Raw genomic sequence first — 21,580 nt, forward strand, 5'->3', positions numbered from 1 at the left:
TTTCTAGGACCTTTCTTCAACAGGAAAGAGACAGCAAATACTGTACAGAACACTTGTCTGATATCTTGGTTTTTACAGAATAAGTGAATTAGAGTTAACATGTATGGGATTACTCTAATGTATTTGTAGAGACATCTGATTAATTTACAAAGTTAAAATGCTAATTGTTAAATAACATCGAGTACTTTTAACTTCTTAAATTCCATGGGGTATCATACTTAAACATTATTGGTGTTTTCATAGGTTGGTAAATAAAAGGGTTTAAACTTGCTTTGTGTCATCACTAAACTAAAAACAAGGTTACTAAGAGTTATGTCCTAACAAGTGCAATTCTATATACAAAGGGTCCCAAAAGTTTCAACTGTGTTTCAATTAGAGTACTATAAATAACAGAATATTTAATCTTATTAAAATAGAGTAATTTATCTAAATTCAGAAATTTCATAAGAGTTGTTTCAGAATGTGAACAAAAAAGGGTCAACGAATAGGAAAGAGAAAATAAAAGGTTCTGGGTATGGAAATATATTTAGTAAAAGGAAAAAGGAAATGTTTCTGGGTAAGAAAGTGCTTGTGTGATGAAATACATGAGGGTCTAAGTAAGAGCTAAGAAAGTCTGTGTAAGTAAAGGGCAAGTTTCAACAAGTTTGTGTGTAACTAAGTTGGTTATATATATGTGAGACAGCTAAAACTATTGAAGGTTTTTCCTAAGGTGAAATACTAATGTTCTGATATAAACCAAAGTTTAATCTATATGGTAGAATGGCATGATAAAATGACAAGGATTTGAAACACTAATTTACTCTTTGTGTCTATTAAGTTTTATTCTTTAGAACAATTAGTCTTAAAAATTGGGGTATATACAATTATGGTTAAACAACTATTACAGAGTATTGTACTTTGTTACAGAGTATACATTTCTCTTTAAAAACTCAATTTGGTAAGATAAAAGTGTCAAGGTATTTGTGAAATGGTCACTAGTTGTATATTAAATGTGTTCATATTTTTCAGGACCACAAGTTTTTAAAGCAAGGAATTTATTAAGCTCTGCTATTCTCCAGATTAAACTTGTCTGTAATGGTAATCTTAAACTTATAAAGAGTAAATTTTATTGGGGATTTATTTCTATCATTTAATGTTCTATTATAGGACCTGCTATCAATAGGGTATGTGTAAAATTTGTTACTTTTTACACTGGGATAAAGAATTTCAAATGTAAATGTATTTCTAAACATTAGAGTCTGATTTGTTTAAAGGTTAATATTGTGAAATATGAAAGAAACATGAAAACATTTTGCCACTTAATCACACAAAAGGAAAGTTAAAAGCTCTCTCAGCCTTTCTTTGATTCATGTTTTAGATACTATGTTAAATTGTGTTAATTATAAAGTTTATATAGACTCAGGAAACAGTATATGTAAACTACTTAATGGTATTTAAGGAAAAGAAGCAAAGATCAACATCAGAATTAGAACACTTAAGATCTGTAAAGAGCCCTGCCTTACCTGAGATAAGGCTCTGCCTCCCATCTCACTGCATGTTAGAGTGACTCCAAAATAAGCCAGACTTCAGCTTATTTAAAGTTATAGTCAAAAGATTGGTTCTTGTTGTAAAAGTACTGTGATCTCAAATAGGGGATAGAATGTAGTTCTCAATCAAAATTCAAGATAGCTATTATACAAGCTGAATATATTTTTACTCTTGCTAATTTCATTTTGTAAAACTGTTACCTGTTAATGTTTTGCAGAAGTAGCTGCTCCAAGAACAAACAACCTAGGTAACTTGTGATAATAAGCCATCACCTATAGAATAGATAGTGGTAACTTCCAGTACTAATGCAGACTCCAGTTAGATAAAAGGGTAATAACTGTAAAGTTATGGACATTAAAGTTAAAGCCCATTACTCTTAACTTATGACTGGTGAGACTGGCTTGCTGGATAATTAAGATCAAACTTAGAAATTGGAGTTAAATACAGAGGTCAAGAAAAGTCCATATTTAGGTCTTGCCCTCAACGTTAGCCTGAACCCAGGGAATAAGAGAACTTCTCTAAGGAGCGTTGCAACTCTGGGTCACACAACCTCCTGATCAAGGAGATTGTTGAGACTAGAGGGTGAAAAATTATCCAGTGCATCTGCTGCAGAGGAGGTTCATGGAAAAGGGGAAACATCCCTTGATGTTTCTAAAGGAAGTCACCTCATCAAGAGACCCTGCCTAATCAAAGTCACTGGTGGAGCTAAGAAGCCGCTCTTAAGTTCTGTACGAGTGACCCCTGTGGGAACTCAGCTGACTCTTTAACAAGACAGGAACCAGGTCAATTTGACCAGCTTGATCTTAGATACCCAGCAAAACAGTTAAAACCAAAATATAGCCATTCTTGGGCATTTAAAGGAAATAATAATTAAATGTAACTTAAGATGTACACTTGTATTAGCCCACTAGAATAAAGGCTGGAAGCTACAAATGAAAGAAAGATTCTTCAGCAAATGTGCCTGATAACTATCAAGAGAAACTGCCAGAGTCAGAAGTTTTTAGTCAGTTTAAGACCTTCCTAAGCTACACAGGTAGACTTAATCTATGTTTGCTAGTATGATTATCTATTCCTAAGTAACAGAAGTATAGAGATCTCTAGTAAACACAGGTTATACCAATAAAGGGATATTTTACAAAATCAGATGACATTAAGTAGCTTAACTATATTTTCTGGGGCCATCTATGACAATGTTAAAGTCCCCAAATAAAGGCCTTGTTCTCTCCAGCCTTTGCTAGGCCTAGTTATGGGAACAATTTCTCAGTTCTTCCACCTCCTAGTGAGAGATTAACTTCTGTCATTTTCATGATACTCAGTGGCATGTTTCAGATGCTGCAACATTTACTTTGTGCTAATCTCATTTCAGTACTCATGTCTTTTTGTTCTTCTATCATAGAAGCAGCCGCCCCCAGATGACTTTACAACCTGCTCTTCCCCAACCAGGCTTCTTCCTGGGACCCCTTGATTGACCCGATTTTCAGAAAAGGAACTCCAAGCTGCTTGCCCCACGCCACCCACTTCCAGCTCGAAGAAGCTAGAGCGGTCATCGACCTCCTTCCCCAGCAGCATGGAGTTCCTGAGATTAGAGGGGGGAATGAAGCCAGAATTGGGAACAGGTAGTTAGTGTAGAAATAGGGGATCGGGTCAAATCGAGGAAATGGCCATAAAATCATCTGCCTCTGGAAGTTGGAGACTGCCCCTGGAAGAATGGAATGTCAAGGATCTCCGGAGCCCATTGATTACCAAATTTACCTGCCTTTATCAAGGACTGTTTATCAAGGACTGCAAACAAGGGGCTGCTAATTGGTGGCCCGCCCCCTGGGCTCTTGCCTGCCTGAAATCACCTAGTCACCTTCATCAGGGAAAGAGTAAGTGCTGTACAGGTACTAATGCTCAGGCAACAATACCAGTCCCTCCGCCAAGGAAATAGCTTTGGAGAAGAGTATATAGAGACAGAAGTTCCATGATTAGAACTTACCAGAAAAGAAAATGGGGAAATGAAAGAATGGACATTTTTTAGGCTGTCTGTTTTATCTCAACTCCCTAAGGTTTCCCTCCCAGTAATGGGAACAAAGCCCTTAAAGCTGTTCTCTGTTCCCAAACAGAGAGTAAAAGAGTAAATTGAGCCTGATAGCCAGATAGTGCTCAAACAGTAGGATTACCAGAAACTATTGACCAGAATCTACAGCCTGTTGTAAAACATTGTGAAACATGTTGTCAGCAAACCCAGACCCCCTTTGAAATTTTCTGGCAGCTTTGTTCCCCCTTTTCCCCCTTTCATGTGTGACCCCTCCCGATGTGTGGTTTCTGCCTTTATAAACCTACAAGATTTTCTGCTAGGGACTTGACTCCTGGAGTTGGGTCCCAGCGCGCTGGAATAAACACCTCTTGCGGTTTGCATCAAGTGACGCCTCCTGCGGTTGATTGGGGTTGCCGTCCATCCATGGGACAGAGTTGGGGTTTCCTTTTTGGGGGGCCTTACACTACAAATCATAAAATAAATAATAAGCAGATTAAAAATTTCTCCTCTGTTACATTTTATTATTGCCCTAAATAAAGGTTATAAGGGGTATATCATTTAAGATTTAATTGATGAAAATATTAAAATTAAAATCCTGATTTCTTCTATCATAACATCTTAATTTTACATGATTTGGAAAGGAAAACAGAAAAATTATTTTATAAATCAAATCATATTACAATGAATTCTTAGGAGAAGATAAGTTATTCTTCCTGACTTAGGTTTTATTTTCAGTCTTTCTTAAAATAAATGGGCCAGCTAGAGGCTAATAATCTTTTATTTATAGAGAGATTTTCATAGTGATTGTGCACATTACACTGGAATTTAACATGTATTATACAGTTATCAGTTATTTCCTTTTTTTGAAAATATAAAGATATTCTCTGATAGCAAATATAAGCATTCTATAATGTACACACAAAACAGAATTCAGAATTACTACTAAGAATATGAAAACATGTTCAGTTTGAGCTTTGAGTCACTTATCAAACTATATGTTTTAGACCCTGTAATAAATATCCATTGGTCATTAAGGGACATTTAAGGGCAGCAAATCTTGCTTAAAGGGTTAACTAACTACTCTAAAATATTTTCAAATCATTTTGAACTATACGTTATCAAAATCAGAACTACTGTTTCACTCAGTCTCAAAATGAAAAATCATGTTCCTCTTCTTCATTTTACACCCTACTCCCAGATTTTTATTTATTTAATCCTTTTCAGTATGATTCAAAGCTACAAGAGGATAAGGCAGGGTACAATTGCTCTTCATCAGCACACAAATTCTACAGATGCTCCGGTTTTGCCCTTCCCTTGCCACTCCCTCAAAATATGAGGCACTGGAGGGAAACCCTCCTTGTTGGCACAATTTCTAGTGAGCAGAGATGCTCATTTGGATTCTAATATTGTTCCCATTTGTTGTTACCAGCTCACAATGCTCCTTCTGTAGGAAAAAGGGTGACTCAGTTGAAAGCCAGCAAGTGCAATATCTATAATATTACCCTTTTTGCTCCTTCTTACCTATCTCGATTGGCAAACGAAAGTACAGTGAAGGTTTATAAGAAAATACCATAAACTTATTCATTTTCTTTGAATATATTGAACAGTACATTATGAAATTTAGCAAAGTATTAATCTATAATACCATTCCAATATCTTCCATTACACAATATATGACATTTCATGTACTGATATTTTGATTAGAAAAAAATAAGATGTCTACACTTATAGCAAAAATGTTTTTAGAAGAAAAATACTACTTATTGAAATCTACCATGTCTTTCTTTTTACTTCTTTCATCCCAAATGCAATAACATAATAGTCAATAATCCTATTTGAAGGATTATGAAGGAAAGAGTGAGAGAGAGAGAGAAAGGAAGGAGGGAGAAAAGGAGGGAAGAGAAGAAATAGGAAAGGGAAGGGAGGGAGGGAAAAGATTCTTAAGAGAAATATGTTATACTCTGGAACAAAAGCCACTATTCAAATGAAATGTCACTAAAATTTAGTTTGATTAACCTTATATCTTGTGGACTCTACTAGCTAAACAACCTAATCAATGCCAATATATTTACAGGTAGAAGTGAGGAAATGACTTCCTAGAAGATATAATGATGCATTGTCTTGTAACCATAGCTATTATAGCCATACTGCATTGCATGAAAAGAAAGAGAAAACCTAGATCTGAAAAAGGCATTCTTAAATAAAAAAAATTGTTTTGCTGTATTTCATGAACACAGATGATGGGCTTGAGATTATCTGTGACAGCATTTTGAAGAATGATCTTGTTAAAGTACAGATCACAAATGACACCTGAAAGACTTAATTCTCCCAAGTTTCACAAGTTAGGCCTAATTGTTCTGAAGTGTTTAACTATCAGATCATTGCTTTCTAGACTTCCATGATATTGTCTAATATATTTCAACAGATTACACATTTCCCACTAGATAAAGTGCCTGGGAAATATATGACAGTCCTACTAACTATCAAGGCATATAGTCTAAAATGCTGGTAAGTTCTTACCTTCATAAATTGCAAACATGGATATCTCCAACCAACAAAAATAGGAAAATGGAATGTTTTTAGGTACAGTTTCATTGTGATGACTGCCTTATGGTGCAGAGAATTTGTAAGGACTAATTCAAGCTTATTTGTATCACTTACTGAACTTAGTTGGTCTTTGGCCCTGTGACCAGAAGTCAAGTATTAATTGGACCTTGTTAGCTTAGTATAATATGGCTCCCATTGGATTCTGTCACATAATATGAATTGGAGTAAATAAAGAATGATTTATAGTAGAATAGGAAGGAATTCCTTGCAGAAGGAATGAGAATGAATATGGAAATATTATCTTAATAATTTGATATCACTTTTAATCAATATTTGAGTAGTAAATGATGATCATTTTCTCACAAATAGATACCATTATATATCATCACTTGTAAGGTGTTTCTACAAATTTATCTCTCTTATCTAGATAATACTGTCAAGATACAGATCATCTACAAAAACCTAAGTCCACTTCTGGAGAAACCTTGTCCCTAACTTTTACTTGTACTAACTTTGCCAAATAAGTCACCTTTTTCACTTACCTAAGATTATGTTTTGTAACTATTTTATTTCATTGGTATGTCATCAATTTTCATTCCTTAAAGATTCTTAGGGAAGGTTAGTGATAAACAACAAATTTATGGGGTCATTTTAATTTTAGGTGTTCCCATACTAAAAACATTAAGAACATGTATTAGGGATCTCTGTCCTTTTCTTAGTGATTTGGAACATGTTTCAAACTGGGTTCTTCTGTATAATCTTAACCTTCCCCTCCAGTGTAAATAGAGCTGGATGACACAGGTGGGAGCTAAGCTAAGGGTCTTGTCCTGAGCCCTCACTGCATGCAAGCAATGAGTGTTGGACATTCATGGGCTTTGTAAAACTTTTCCTAGTACTGATAATTTTTCTTTGCTTTCATTTTATTGCTTGTTGGAAATTTGGAAATGTTCATTGTTGCAGAACAGTGACTTGAGTTTTCTAACATACATGGCATTTTGACATGCTTTTTTGATCATTACAGCTTTCCTCCCCTCTGGGTCTTTTGGGAAAGGCAGGCCCAGATCTTGGGATGTTGCTTTTTCCCCTCGGCTCAACCTGGAACTGAAGTGTGGAGCCTGTCTGTTCTGGTGTGTTAATCTTGTCAAGACCTTAAAATTCATAAAAAAGATGTTAACCTGAAATTAAGATGTGCTGGTACCTAAAGAATATGGATTTGTACTTGTGACCACATGGAATAATTGCTCTCCTGATACTAATTGGTAGTATAATTTTAAAGGATCTCCACTTGATACTTTAAAAAAGACTCATTGAGAGAAATTGTATTTGTGAGGTTTGCCTCGGGAAGGATAGGTTTTAAAATTTATTCATCAAAAGGCAATAATCAAAAAGCTATTTCTGTGTTATTAGACTGGCATCTTGTTGAATTTATTTTTAAAGGTTTAATTATTTTTTTTTACTTCCTTACACTTTAGGTTATACTGAAAGGTGTTATGAAGAAAAATCCAGTGCACAAGTGCTGTGTCCTATATCAGTTACTGCTGAGATGTCCTTAGAGCGGTGACTGAGATGACTTGTAGTGAAAGTGCTCCAGTCTGAATAACAGAACCGGGGTACTGAGAAAAATATCTTAACCTTACAGACCATGAAATGAATAGCAGATCCTGTTTTCTTCTCTATATTGGGGCTGCTAGGAGTCTTTGAACTAAATATCTTACGAGGCTTTGAAAGTATATAGAAATCATGACATAAACTTTATGATTTAACCTCACTTCTAACTGCATCTTACTCTTACCTTATTTATCTGTTACCTCCTATTTTAGCTATTCATCTTGGTATACTGAATACTTCTTTATAAGCACTTTTAATCCCTTCCAACATAAAACAACATTAATCATAAACAGCATTTGAGTGTTTTGTCTTTCCATTTTATAAAGGCTATCTCAAAATACTGACAAAGCCAGACCAGGACCTAACATGGTTATATTTTGGAACTTTGGGTAGCATACTCTGAAACAAGATTGAGTTTAGAGTGCTGGGTATTTATTAAGGCACATTCTTGTGACTGATGCTGGGGAAAAAAGAGGAAGGAGGGAGGATTGAATCAGGCAAGAAGTTGAGTGGTAGTGTATGCTGGACAACTAGCAATTATGGAGTTAAAATGCCTATTGGGGTTTGACCTTGGGCAAGCAAGTGGCTCTCTGCACCCCAAAAGAGCTGACCAGTGAGTGCTCTCTGATGATACATTCTCAGGAGATACAGAAACAATCTGTCCTTGAAAAAAAACAGCACCCCATTTAGCATTCATATGTCAAACTCTGGGGAAATGGCAATATCCAAGGAGAGTTAAATATACTCAAAATGTTATTGTGGTCTGCAATTATGTGCTACTCATGTCTCCTACTCTGCTCAGAGAACACACATAGTGTATCTTCCTGAAAAGGCACGAGGTGAGTGATAAAGATGTCATATATACTTATTTAACATACAACAATTGCATGTCTACTTTGTGGTATATACAACCTTGTCTCTAGACATTAGGGTGAAGTCAAAGTAGAAAGTATTCTAGACATATATTCAAATGCACATGATTACACTTCATGCTTCTATCATTTCAGTATCATAATTGGGAGCTCTAACCTCATAGCCAGTGCTCTCCAGTCTTGCACATTTGCTCATGAACAAGGAAGATTGATTGCTCTTAGTAAACATCACATCACATGATTTGATAGTTAGGTAACTTGATTTACTAACACCATATTATAAGTAGGTAATGAAAAAATTCATTTCCTTCCTGAATATGTTAGCAAGTTACTGCCATCTTAAAGCCAAACCCCAAATTATTACATTCCATAAATTCCAGGAGTGCATAGTTGTTGGGCTCAGTTGTTGAAAGAAAACTATGTAAAGAAATATGTAAATACTAGTGGAGGCCTGGTGGAAACATTAGTTTGCATGCTGCTCATTGTAAGTTATGAAAGCTTTCATTTTTCAACTTCTTTTTACCTTTTTAAACCTAAGGCAAGTAATAACAGTAGAACTGCTTTTTGTTTATTTTTATTTGTTTCCTTTGTGGGTTTTTGTTGTTTTTCTTTTGGGTTTTGACTTCAAGATCTGTTTTGAGTCATTTCAATTGGAAAAAAAAATCAAGTGTTAAGAGATACTAGGGAATTGCCCATTTTATGAGGGAAAATTCAGGATTAGAATCCAGGTTTTCTGACTTCTGCTCCAGTGTTTTCCTTCCCTATTGCTCCATTCGTTTATATTAAATAGCTGTAAGAAATCAATAGTACCAAACTTCCACATTGTCTGTGTTGGCAAGATAACCGCTTTGTTATCCCCTTTCTAAAAAGATTTTTGAAGAACTAGCTCCCCGGAGTACACAGTTGCAACAATTGAAGATGAGCTGTGTTTTTACCAGTCAATGTATGTTTGACATCGGTGATTAATACAGTTTTCCCTCAATTGCTGAGTTTCTTTATCTTGGTGAATAAAGGATTGACAAATTGTTAGACAAAGAGTATGTGCTTCAAAACTATCCAGATACACCTGAGCATCAGTCTAACACATTAGAGACTGAGGAAATGTGCACATCAGTTTATTTTTGTTCATTGAGAGGAAATGTAGCTTAAGTGGGACTGACTTTTTATGACATTTATTTAGTTCTTGAATTGACTGACAAGCCTATTAATGTATTCTCTGAACTTTATTAATGTAATTGGAAAATAGCCCACATGCCAATCAACTTGTAATAAGTAATTATGTTCATAAATGCTGTAAAATTATTAGCTTTTAATTTGACCCCACCACATACTTTCAAATCAGTAGCCTGGATTTTCTTTTTCTAGAGGAACAAAATAAACTGACAAAACATTCACAAAGGGCATTCTTAACAGCTCAAATGGTCACCACCACCAAATGATCAGCAAAAAATACTACTACCACAGTAACTCAGGCAATCATTTTAAAACTATTAACAGCATTAAACAATCAACGTAACATATAGTTAAAACAAAGTCCTATGACAAATAAACATGAGCCTGGGAAGGACACATATTTCACAGTCTGCTTTAAAAAGTAGATGCCTAACATGGAAAAAAGAGAGAATGGAAAAAGAAAAACAGGATACATTTAGTATTCAAAGCATTGCTTAACCCTATAAATTAAGTGTACCAGCAAAATGTCTATATCTTAAGTGGCTCAAATATATTGTTGTCCAAGTCCATTTTTTCTCAGAAAATAAAAATCTTTTGTAGTCTTTGGTCTAGAAACTCGGGTCAAAAGGCAAAGAACTGAACAAGAGAACAGATTACATGTGGATAACAGAAAAATGTGTTTGTGTCTTATAATCTCATGTCAGTTTTTCAAACTGGACAAACTCTTGCCCTTTGGAGTCCTGGGATAATCTCTGAATAAAGATAGACTCCTGTAAAAACTTTAGCTTATTTTTCTACAACACTTTAAAATAGTGAGCATCACTGCAATATGTCACAATCTGCATCAAGAAAAAGTATTGAGAAATTTCATGGCTTTGTTTTCAATTTATACTTTTTTCCTTAAAGCAAATCATTTAATTAAGAAAATCTTATCAGAATATAAAAATGTGTATTAATAACTGAAGCAGTGTTTACACTTAGGTTTATTTTTATGTAGGAAAATAGGATCAAATTAGATCATTATCAGATTAATAATCTGTTCCAGACTTAAGTCTTATACCTAAATTAATTTTTAGCCTTTACTTATTTAAGGATAAACTCAGAGAAGTACAACAAAGTTGCTCCCTCAATTTTCCATTAAGCATTAAGCATGCATATACTGGCACCACATTATCATAGAATGTTATTAATTTTACTTAGAAATATGGCAAAACAATATTTTGAATTCCATAGAGCATAATATTTCTATACAACAACAGATGATTAATCTATACAGCACAAGTAAATAATGTAAAGGGCAAAAATATACATTTTCCATTTTTCCTAGCATTATACTTGCATTTTTCTCAAAATGTATATTGGGGGTATGTAGCTTTTACACTTTAGTGTGCAACAAAAGCAAAATAATTTGATGGTTTTGTTTGCATTTGGTGATTATAAGTTAGCTAGCATGATTTATGATCTACTGAAAATAAATCAAAGTGTAAAGCGTTGTGCTCATATTTTTTTCAATTACTCTATGTTGAAATAATGTAATTCTAGAAGGCTGCCACTTTTCATTGTGCCTTGAATCAGTGTAAACAGAAGTGGGATAGAGAAAGTGTTTGGAGGCTAAGAGAATTGCTTTTAAATAGTTACCATCATATTTCAAAAAGTTTACTAAACACCAGACTTTTGGGCAATCTAAATCAGACTGAGAGAGAAAAGTATTGTACATTTTCCCTCATGTATGGAAGCTAGAGAGAAAAAAACAAAAAGCAGAAGAAAAAGTGGGAAATGCCATGAAAGTAGAATGAAGAATTTTAGAATGAAAGAAGGGGGTCAGGGGCAGGGAGAAAAGAATAGTGGCGGAGGTTTGGGGAGTGTAATTAATCAAAATCAGTTTTTATGAATATATGAATACGTCAAAATGAAATCAACTAATCTATATAAATATGCACCAATAAAAAGTTATGTTTGATATTTCAATGTATAGGTTTTCAAACACTTAGTGTATTAAATATGTGTTCTCGAAGATTTACAGAAGAGATTATTCAAAGGAATTTGTGAAGTAAATCATACAAAAATCTTCATATGGTGTTAACAGATATGGATTTTCTTGATGTTTGGGAATTTCTATGCCTATAATAGTCTTTACACTTAATGGTGTATAGGAATATAATTCTCTGAAGACAATGACAACATATTTTTCAATATTGTTACTTGTTTCTAATTCATTTTGATGTCTAAATATTAAACATTTATAAATACATTCCTTCACAATACAGCACCTCTGGAAAGGCTTACCTTGCACAGTGAGATGCACCTGCATTGTTCTGGGTGTATGTTGAGTCTGAACAGAACATGTGTATGGGCCATCATCTGTCACATCCACGTTCTGTATCTGGAGGCTATAATCTCTTTTATTCAATGTTGAAATGGAAACTCGAGGATCCACTGACCACTTATCACCTCCAGCAAAAATAATACTTGACCGGTTCAGCCAGGCACCCTTTGAAGCTCCATCTTCCAAATAACACCTACAAATTACCAAAGACAGAACACTATTAATCAAAGTGAAAATGAGAGACAACATTATCTTTGGTCTGAATGTTATTTCCAAATGCTGAATAATAGCACAACATCAAATGCAAACATCAGACAAACTCAGGAGACATGAACGTACTGATGCAACTTCCATTTCCAATGCAAATATGTAACAATACCTGCATACATTTGTGTGTGTGTGTGTGTGTGTGTGTGTGTGTGTGTGTGTGAGAGAGAGAGAGAGAGAGAGAGAGAGAGAGAGAGAGAGAGAATGTGTTTCAATTGAGAATCAAACTCCTTTTTTATTCTGTCTCGATGAAAAATCCTGACAAATAAATCTGAATGAAGTTAAATTAGTTCAAATAACAATTTTCTGCATTAAAGCATATTTCTTTGTTTGAAATCATGAGAGGTAGTAAAGATCTCTGAGTTAGACTGATTTGACTCAATCCAATTCTGAGTATAATGTACCAGATGTGAAAATAGTAGAATAGTGTCACTTAAAAAAAAAAAAAAATTACCCTACCCAGTGGTGAGCCTGTGCACTGAAACTATAAACTGCATTTTATTGATAAACCCATAAACTGCTTTCACTGATGGCTGTCATAATTAAATGTATCAAAGCTCATATAATACTTTCAGGATCAATTTTTTTTGCTGTCTTCTCAATAAACTGTCCAATAGTTTTTCTAGAAGCATTCGTTTTTTCCGCAAATATTTATAAGGTACTTATTTATGGATTCAAAAGGTACTACTACCCTTTCTCTGTAAAAGTTTTAGTGTAGGGAGGAAGACAGTTGAGTAACCAATTATTACTGCACAGAGGAGAGAGTATTTTGATTAAACCATGCAGACACATGAGAGACAAGAAACTGTTACTGGGAATGTGGAGAAAGACTTTCTGGAATAGGAAATTTCTAAAATGGAGTGGAAGGCAGGACACTGAACAGAGATGTGACGTGGGTAACACTAGGTAGAAGAAAGGGAGCAAGGCATTCCATGGAATCACAAAAAAGCACGGGATGTAGGGTAAGAGGGATGAACCATATAATGATGGCAAGTGCAATAGCAATTAGTATATTTTAAGTCTGATTTTGAAGCCATTTATTCAAAGTCACATTCTATAACAAAATCCAAAATACCGCTTTGTATCCAAGAGCAGTCAAGCGCTTGAAGATTTACAACAGAAGGCTGTGGTCATATGCCAGTGATTTTGCTGAGGCCTAGAATTCTATGTTTCATCTTGAAAACGTTCTGTTACAAATTAAAGACTGGTTTTCTTAAATGAGTACAAAGCACAGCTACAGAATGAAAACACACATACATTGAAATAGTTTGACAGCATTTCCACAGAATACCTTGGGGGATTGAACACAGTGTTTGAGATTGGTACAAAATTGCAAGCTGAAGGCAACAGGGCAGGCTGCCGCCAACTGTATGAAACTAATCACTGGGTGAAAAAGTAAGCAGCAAGGTACACTGCAGAATCTAATTTGCAGACAGCTTTACCATCCACAGAATCCAAACTAGTCAAAGTCGTAAAGGTCATTGTTAATTGAAAAGCTTTTCCTTATGTATTTAATGAAGAAAATGAAACCCCTTTAATGATATAATTGAACAATTACAGTATATTGTAATTTTAAATGATTTGCAGAAAGAAGAGAGAGGGGGAATATTCCTCATTCTGCAAGATCACATTTGTGCTGCTGTAGAGTAGAGCTCTAAATACCACGTGTAGGACTGTGTCATTTAGCATCTGGGTTCATCAAGTGTTTATTGTGTGACTGCTGCATTCATAGCCTTCACATTTTGTCCTGTTGGGTGCTCATTACAGTCTAGTAGGGTATGGACTGCTATGCCCTTCATCACTAGAAAACAAATGGAGATGTTTAGGTTAAAAGATTTTTCCAAGCCACGTTATTAGTGGGTAGCAAAGTTGAATTTATAATCAAGTCTTCTCTTTCCACATTCAATGTCCTTTCCACTGTAATGCAGATCAAAGACTTTTTAAATGGGTTTCAGAAATGGGAAGATGATTAGAATGTTGCAGATATTACCGCAAGTAATTTCTTATTTACTGAATGTGACCAACTGCTTAACCTGTCCTATTCTAAAAGAAGCAGAAAATTAATTATTAATGGATATTTTACCATGGAAGTGTGATTTAAAGTACTCTGCTGGATATTTCCCTTTCCCTAGAGACAGTAGCAGCTTTACTTTTATGCTGGGGTGGAGGAAGACACTGGCTAAAAGAATAACCAGTAAGTCTTAGCATAAGCGTTATTCCTCTGTCCTGGCATGCCAAAACCCATCACAGAAGAATCCAAGTTAACTACTTCACTGTGGGGGAAAGAAAAAAAGGGAGTCCTTTATGCCTCTTTGAGGAGGATAACTCTATTTCATAATGGTCATTGTTCCCACCCCAATGTTTTTCAAGATAAACATTAGAAAGAACCCGTGAATGAGACTCGACATACAAACCTGTGGGACTCCTCATTCAAGCAGAATTTATAATGTAAAAAGGAGGACAAAGCATGTTCATGGATAGCCATAATGCAGAACAGGGAGTGAAAATGAGGTCATTAAATTGTCATTCTTCCAGTTGGATCATGCTGAGGGTCTCAGAGTCTCTGGCTTCTGCCCATGATCTTATATTCAGGTCCCTTCTCCCCACAATAAATGGAATAAACCTTTTAGAGTTAAATCAGATCATCAATAACTTCCAGGCTGTTTCATTCATAAGAACACCAGATCCTGTTGATGACCAACCTGCCCCTGAGGCTCTCCTGCCCTTGTCTCCGCCACTCTCTTCCTCTCTGCTCTAGACCAATCTGCTGGGTGTGCTTCCAACCAGCCAGGTGCGCTTGCGTCTGCTGGTTTGCACTAGCTGTTTCTTCTATTTAGAACTCTCTTCCCCCAGAATTCTGCACAAACAAATTGTTTCCTATCTGATTTGGGTCCTCAAGATATCTAAGATCTTAAATAGCAGAAATAATACCACTGTTCTCACAACTTTCATTTTATACAATATTTATTAGATAGATTTATTTTTCTTCCTCTCTCAGCTAGATGACCCAGGAATGTGTCTGTTTGCTTGTTTCTGTATATTCCAATGATCTACACATAATGGATAATAAATATAAAGGTCTGTTGAGTACTTGAATGAAGGCAAAAGTAAGACAGTTTTGGAAAAAGTAATAATAAAGTACATAAAAATTTCCCAAATGCAACATAGTTGGGGAGACAGGACCACACCCACAAAAACCATGATAGCATATAATTAAATGCACATGTATGTAACAGAAACAATAACTGCTGTATGACATAGAGAATATGCTGTGTAATCTGAGCTCTATGTGAAGAACTGAGCTCAGCATTGAGGGAACAGAGGAAAGTGCTGAGTGTAGGCCAGAGATGGGAAGAGTGCAGGTGAATGAGCAATCATATGCATAGCTACATGAAATAAGAAAGCTACAGCACTTGACTACACTTCACTGGTGGACATTCTGCATATTATGTGCTAGGCACTTTGTTAGCCACTTTACTTTTATTATCCCATTTAATCCTCACATAACTCTTTGAACCATATGCCACTATTTATTTTATAGATGAAAAAACAAAGGGACTGATTGGTTGTGATTTGAACAAAACTCATTGTCTTCACTCTTAACCAGTGACAAACTGTGCAAAAGGGTAAACCATTCTTGTTCAGAATGTAGTCCAAGGGAGAAACTTGGTAAAGTTGAAGTAGACAGATCACTAATGGGCAGGATGAAGGCACATTTCCCTTCAGGTCCCTGATTGCAAAGTCATTTTTCTTCTCCGAACTTCGCAATGGAACATTTTAGCCCCTAATGATCTTGGGATCTCTTTGAAATATAGATAATGAAAGAATCTAAATAAAAATGCTCAATATGAATTATTCCTTAATTGAATATGGCATGGCTTTTCTTGAAAAAAAATTTTTTTTCCTCTTTTTCCACTTTAAAAAAAGCACTTGCTAGACTACCTACTTTTCAGGGTGATGAATAAAGAAATTCTAAAAATATGCTCTTCAGTAGAAGCTGTGTTAACACCATACCAAATATCACGACAAATACTTAAATTTTCAGTCAATCTTATGGATGTTTTGTATACATACTGCCAAACATCTGGCTGCTGGAACATGTACAGAAAATAGCTTGAACATTTCATTTTGTTTCACAGTTTGTAATTATATAAACCCAGGCTCTAGGAGTTAATGCTTTTCTAAGAAGGATGGCATTGCTGTTTCTGAACTCTTTCACCTTATAAATGATGTTACTATACATTGGGCAGCTCGAAACATGGGGATATGAAGCCCCATTTGACAAGCTGCTAGTTGTTTCAACTGCGGGTGGAATAATTCTAACAGACTTGCCTATGATACTACCTCCTGTGGTGATTAAATCTGAAAGATGGACATAAGAGTGTTTACCGGAAATTAGCCTATTTAGATTATTTATTATTTTTTAAAGCTCTGTTAAGAAAAAAAAAAAAAAAAAAAAAAAAAACAATCTGTGACTTAGGAATGATTGTTTCCTTTTATATTTCTAATTCTCTGAACACATACTGAACAAGAACCTGAGCCCATAGCAGGATTTGCTCAACTCTGTGGAAATGGATCAGCTCTTCTCAAGCCATGTTGATTAATGAAAGCCCCTATTAAAGGCACAAATTAATAAGAGAAGGAAAGTATAAGTTCCGTGGATTCAAAGTTAAACCATGTGAAAACAATGTTTTTATGAAGGGATTTGGTCACTTAAGTACATTGCACTTCTTTGTCCCTTCATTGTATCAAAAGTTCTACTTTTGACAGAAGGAGAATTTTCAAAAGCATACAAAGATATTTAGAGCCCTTCATGTGAATTCTGCTCACAAGGAAAGTTTTCACACCCTGACTACCAGGCCAAGGTGAGGTAAGAGAAATAAAGTGAAAATTAAATGGAACAGAACAAATTTTGTTCCCTCTCCCACCTGTCTTTGTTTTTAAGATACTTTCTTTTAATATCTTTTGGGAAAGTTATTCCCTAGATGATATGTGTATGTATACATAAATTTGCATATAATTTATATATGCATAAATTATGACACGTATTTCATATACAGAAGCATTTTATATTCTATTAAGATTGACTTACTATCTCAAGATTTCTCTTAGAACTAATCTGAGACAGAAATGATTCTCCTTATTTTGTGTCTGTTTTTGGTGCTGGGGATTGAATATGGGCTGGGGACACTGAGCTACATCCCTAGCCCTTTTTATTTATTTATATTTTTAAATTTTGAGACAGGGTCTCACAAAGTTGTTTAGGGCTTCATTAAATTGCCGAGGCTGGCCTTAAATTTGCAATCCTCCTGCCTCAAGCTCTTGTGTCACTGGAATTACAGGTGTTCTCCACCATGTCCTGCTCTCATTATTCTGGCAATAATTTTGGGTGTGGGAAACTTTGTCCAGGATGGTGGAAAATCTATATCAGCAATTTGTCCAATGAGTTTCAATTATTTAATGAAGAACTCACACTTATAAGTAAGAATAATATTTAAATTTTTTTCAAATGAGCAATCTAGTAAAAAATACACTTCTGCAGTTAACAATTCAATACTGCTGTGCAGATAATACTACTAACACCACCAAACATGAGATACTTCTCTCTCTCTCTCTCTCTCTCTCTCTCTCTCTCTCTATATATATATATATATATATATATATATATATATATATATATACACACACACATACATGTTGTAGATGGATGACACAATACCTTTATTTTTTATTTATTTGTTTTATGTGGTGCTGGGGATTGAACTCTGCCTCACACATAGAAGGCAAGCCCCCAATATCAAATACTTTTCTAAGGATTTTCCAGTCAATTCTCACAACAACTCTTAGAGGTAGGTACTGTCAGATACTATCATGCCCATTTTACAAGGAAGAAAGTGAGGTTCAGAGACATTAATAACTTATAGATGACTCCCACATTGAAACTTCCAATGTATAGAAATACTGAGGTCTTATACATTAAAACTCAATGCCCTAGTTACCTAAGTAATATAAATGTAACATGTACTTTTATTTTCAGGATGGGAGTTGGCCATATTTTACTTCTAATATAGTAGCAAAAAAGAAAAAAAAAATTACCATGCAAATAACATTGATTTCTTATTTTGTGAGGGAAATAAATTTATTTTCTGTATATTTTATTCTAGTAATTCTTTGAAATAATATCCTTTTAAAACAATTCTGGGTAAATGATTGAAAGGTACCAGCTACTAGTAAGACCAAATTCTTAAACATCTTGGAAAATTTTGATGCTATAAGTTACAGGAGGAAAACCTAGAAAAAGAATAAGTTCTGTGAGTTTCTCTTGCTGTTTTTCATAAAGAACTATACCTAATTGTTTCCTAATAGTTGAGAACTTTAATATAATGATGTGACATAGAAATCTGTATTCTTTAGTCTTAATTAATGCACAATTTAGTTATTTAAGCCTGTGTGTATGTATGTATAGATGTATGAGTGTATATATGTGGTGTGTGTGTACAATTTCAATATGTCTAGGGAATTATTCACATTTGAATTGGATTATGGATTTATCAATTTCTGAACACCTGAATCACTTATTTTAACTTATAATTAAAGCATGATTTTCTGCAAATTTCCCCAGATTGCTTTATCATATTCTTTGCATTGACATGTAATTCAAACTTCCATGTAACAATGTATTTATTCAGAAATAGCAATAACAAATATTTGAGATGCTTGAATACATTATCTATAAACAATTCAACATGTAACAGCATTTCTAAGTAAAACAAGTGTGAGTAGAACAAACGCTATTCTATATATTATGCTAAAAGAAACTGGGAAATTCTGAGTGGCAAAACAAATAAACAAAAAGCTCTTCATTTTGGGCCTGTTACTAAACTCTAATAATCATCACCATTTCCTGACATCAATAAAAAGTTTCATTATTTTAAGATTATATCGGTTAAGAGGCATAGAAAACATTGTTACATAGGATATCATTGAACACTCACAGCATTCTGCATGGTAGGTAGGTCATATTATTCCTACATTAAAGACTGAGCCAGCATGCCTCTAGGACTGACTAATGAAGCAGAGAATGTAAAGGTGATAAAAAGAAGGAGTTATCATATATTTGAGAAGTTAGTTTAGGAATAACTTTGTTGCAAAGCTTTACATATGGAACAAGTTGGAAATTTCTTTGTCATCTCTACTTCTTAATTTTTGAATTTAACTAAACCAGCTTGCTTTCTCCCACATGGACTTGAATGTGAGATATTTGGATCTGGAAGAGCGTCAAGATTTTTGCTAACTGGCAGGTGCTCTGAACCACTGTGGGGAGATTTCTATCTGCAAAGTGCTGTCTCCCTGGCAGCTGCTTCCTGGAGAAGTTGGACTTTCACCTCAGGAGCTATAAAGGGAAAGAAAACTATATTCAAAATGCATACATGAAGGGTTTAAAATAGCAGTTCCAAGAGCAGGAATGCCAACAGGGCTAGAGACTCTCCTTTTGTCTAACCTCTTGGATGATAGGTATAGACACCTCTTTTCCAAAGCCAGGGAATAAATGACATGGATTTTAAACCAAAAACAACATTAGCAACTCAACTCCTTTCCATCAAGCATCTTTTTGTCATTTAAAGTATTATATTTGCATATAAATAGAAGTGATAGAATAAGGAACATAAAATGGATATGCAGAAAGGCTTTAAATTCATGTGTTTTGTCAAACTAAGTTTATGCTACTTTACAGTATCTCTGAATAAGAGACATTTAAAAAACAATAAATTCTCTCTCTCCTTCTCTCCCTCTCTCCCTCTCTTCCTCTGCTTACAGTGATCTTTATAGTTCCTGGTGGTCATCGTAGGATTTTTCTTTTTGCAATATTTTTCTAGTAAAAAAGTTTCCTGAGCACAAATTTTGTCTTATGAATAAAGAATGGATACATAGCATAACTAATTAAAACTAGCCTTGCTATCATTAACTAAAATAACCATTAATCCATATTTATTATGTGCTTTATTGTGAAAATGAAACCACAATTTTAAGGCATAGATGAACTATGCCTTAAAATGTAAATTGGGGAGTGTACCCAGAGGAGAAAAAAAGAATGTACTTTCAACCACCTCCCTACAAGTAAATTTAAATTGATTACATTTTCCCAAAAGATGTTAAAAATAGTCACGAATTTGAGTCATTGCCAGATCTTATTATTTATGTTTTTTTTTTTTTTACAGTCTGCATAATGTAGTGATGATGTTGCAGAAACAATAAGACAAGAGGGCACTAGGAAAGTAGGAAAAACTAAACTTTATTTTACACCAGCAGGCCCAGAGGAGATTAGCACTCCAAAATTCTGAGCCCTGATCCACAGTTTCTCACAATATTTATTGGTTGTTTGATGTCATCTTAGACCCATCCTATCATTGGGGCTTTTTCCTCCTTAAAAAAAAAAAAAATTCCTAATCTATGTGGTTGAAGGCCTGTGAAGGGTCTTTAGCACACAGAACAGATAAGAAGAAAACTCTTTTCACAGACATCTCTTACATTTCAGGAGGGAATAGTCAGACTCTTAGGGCAGTTAATGACAATGCAAAAGGTAGGAACCTATGGTTAATTAGGCTTCCTGGAGAAAGGCTAGGAGAGGTAAGGGGAACTGACCCCTTCCCCAGGCATTGGACTCTTACCATAACGATTTTGTTATTTCATTTCACAACCAGGTCTGGTTTTGTCTTAACAATGATAGTTAACATTGGGATTCAAATACCTTCTTTCTTGTGAAATCCTGGGCAAGTTAATTTCTTAGTTTTTTCCACCTGTATTTTGGGGTTAGTAAAAGTACTTAGGTGACAAAATTGTTATAAGGGTTAAATAAATTATTTGGATTAATGTAACAGGTATCTGGAAAGTATGTAAAGTTCACTACAACTACCCTACTTTACTGTGGTTAACTTTGTTAAACAAACAAAGCAAAACTATAGTCTCCAACATCTTCAGCAAACACTGTTATAAAATATAATTAGGAAAACAAAGAAATGTTCATAGAGTATGATCTGTCGGAGCACAGGGCTGGCTCACAGAGTTAATTTTGTAAATAACTGAATAATATATTTAACATTCTCCTACTTACCCTCCTTGAACAAGCATACAAGTTTTTTTTTTTTTCTTTTTAATATTTCTCCATTTTGTGAGCAGAAAATGTTTATAAACAGGGTATTGGTGTATAAAAAAACCTAAAAAGTTACATTAGGACTCAAA

General features: G+C 34.7%; 1 protein-coding gene across 1 annotated transcript in view; it reads right to left on the minus strand.

Annotated features, from left to right (window-relative positions):
• Positions 1-21,580, minus strand: part of NEGR1 (neuronal growth regulator 1) — an 804,297-nt gene that overhangs the window by 464,671 nt on the left and 318,046 nt on the right. The window contains exon 2 of the mRNA XM_079129310.1: positions 12,034-12,266. Coding sequence (XP_078985436.1) covers positions 12,034-12,266 — 233 coding nt within the window. The remainder of the gene's footprint in view (positions 1-12,033; positions 12,267-21,580) is intronic.

This window comes from Sciurus vulgaris (genome assembly GCF_902686455.1).
Source record: "Sciurus vulgaris genome assembly, chromosome: 1".
In the NCBI taxonomy this organism is placed as follows: domain Eukaryota; kingdom Metazoa; phylum Chordata; class Mammalia; order Rodentia; family Sciuridae; genus Sciurus; species Sciurus vulgaris.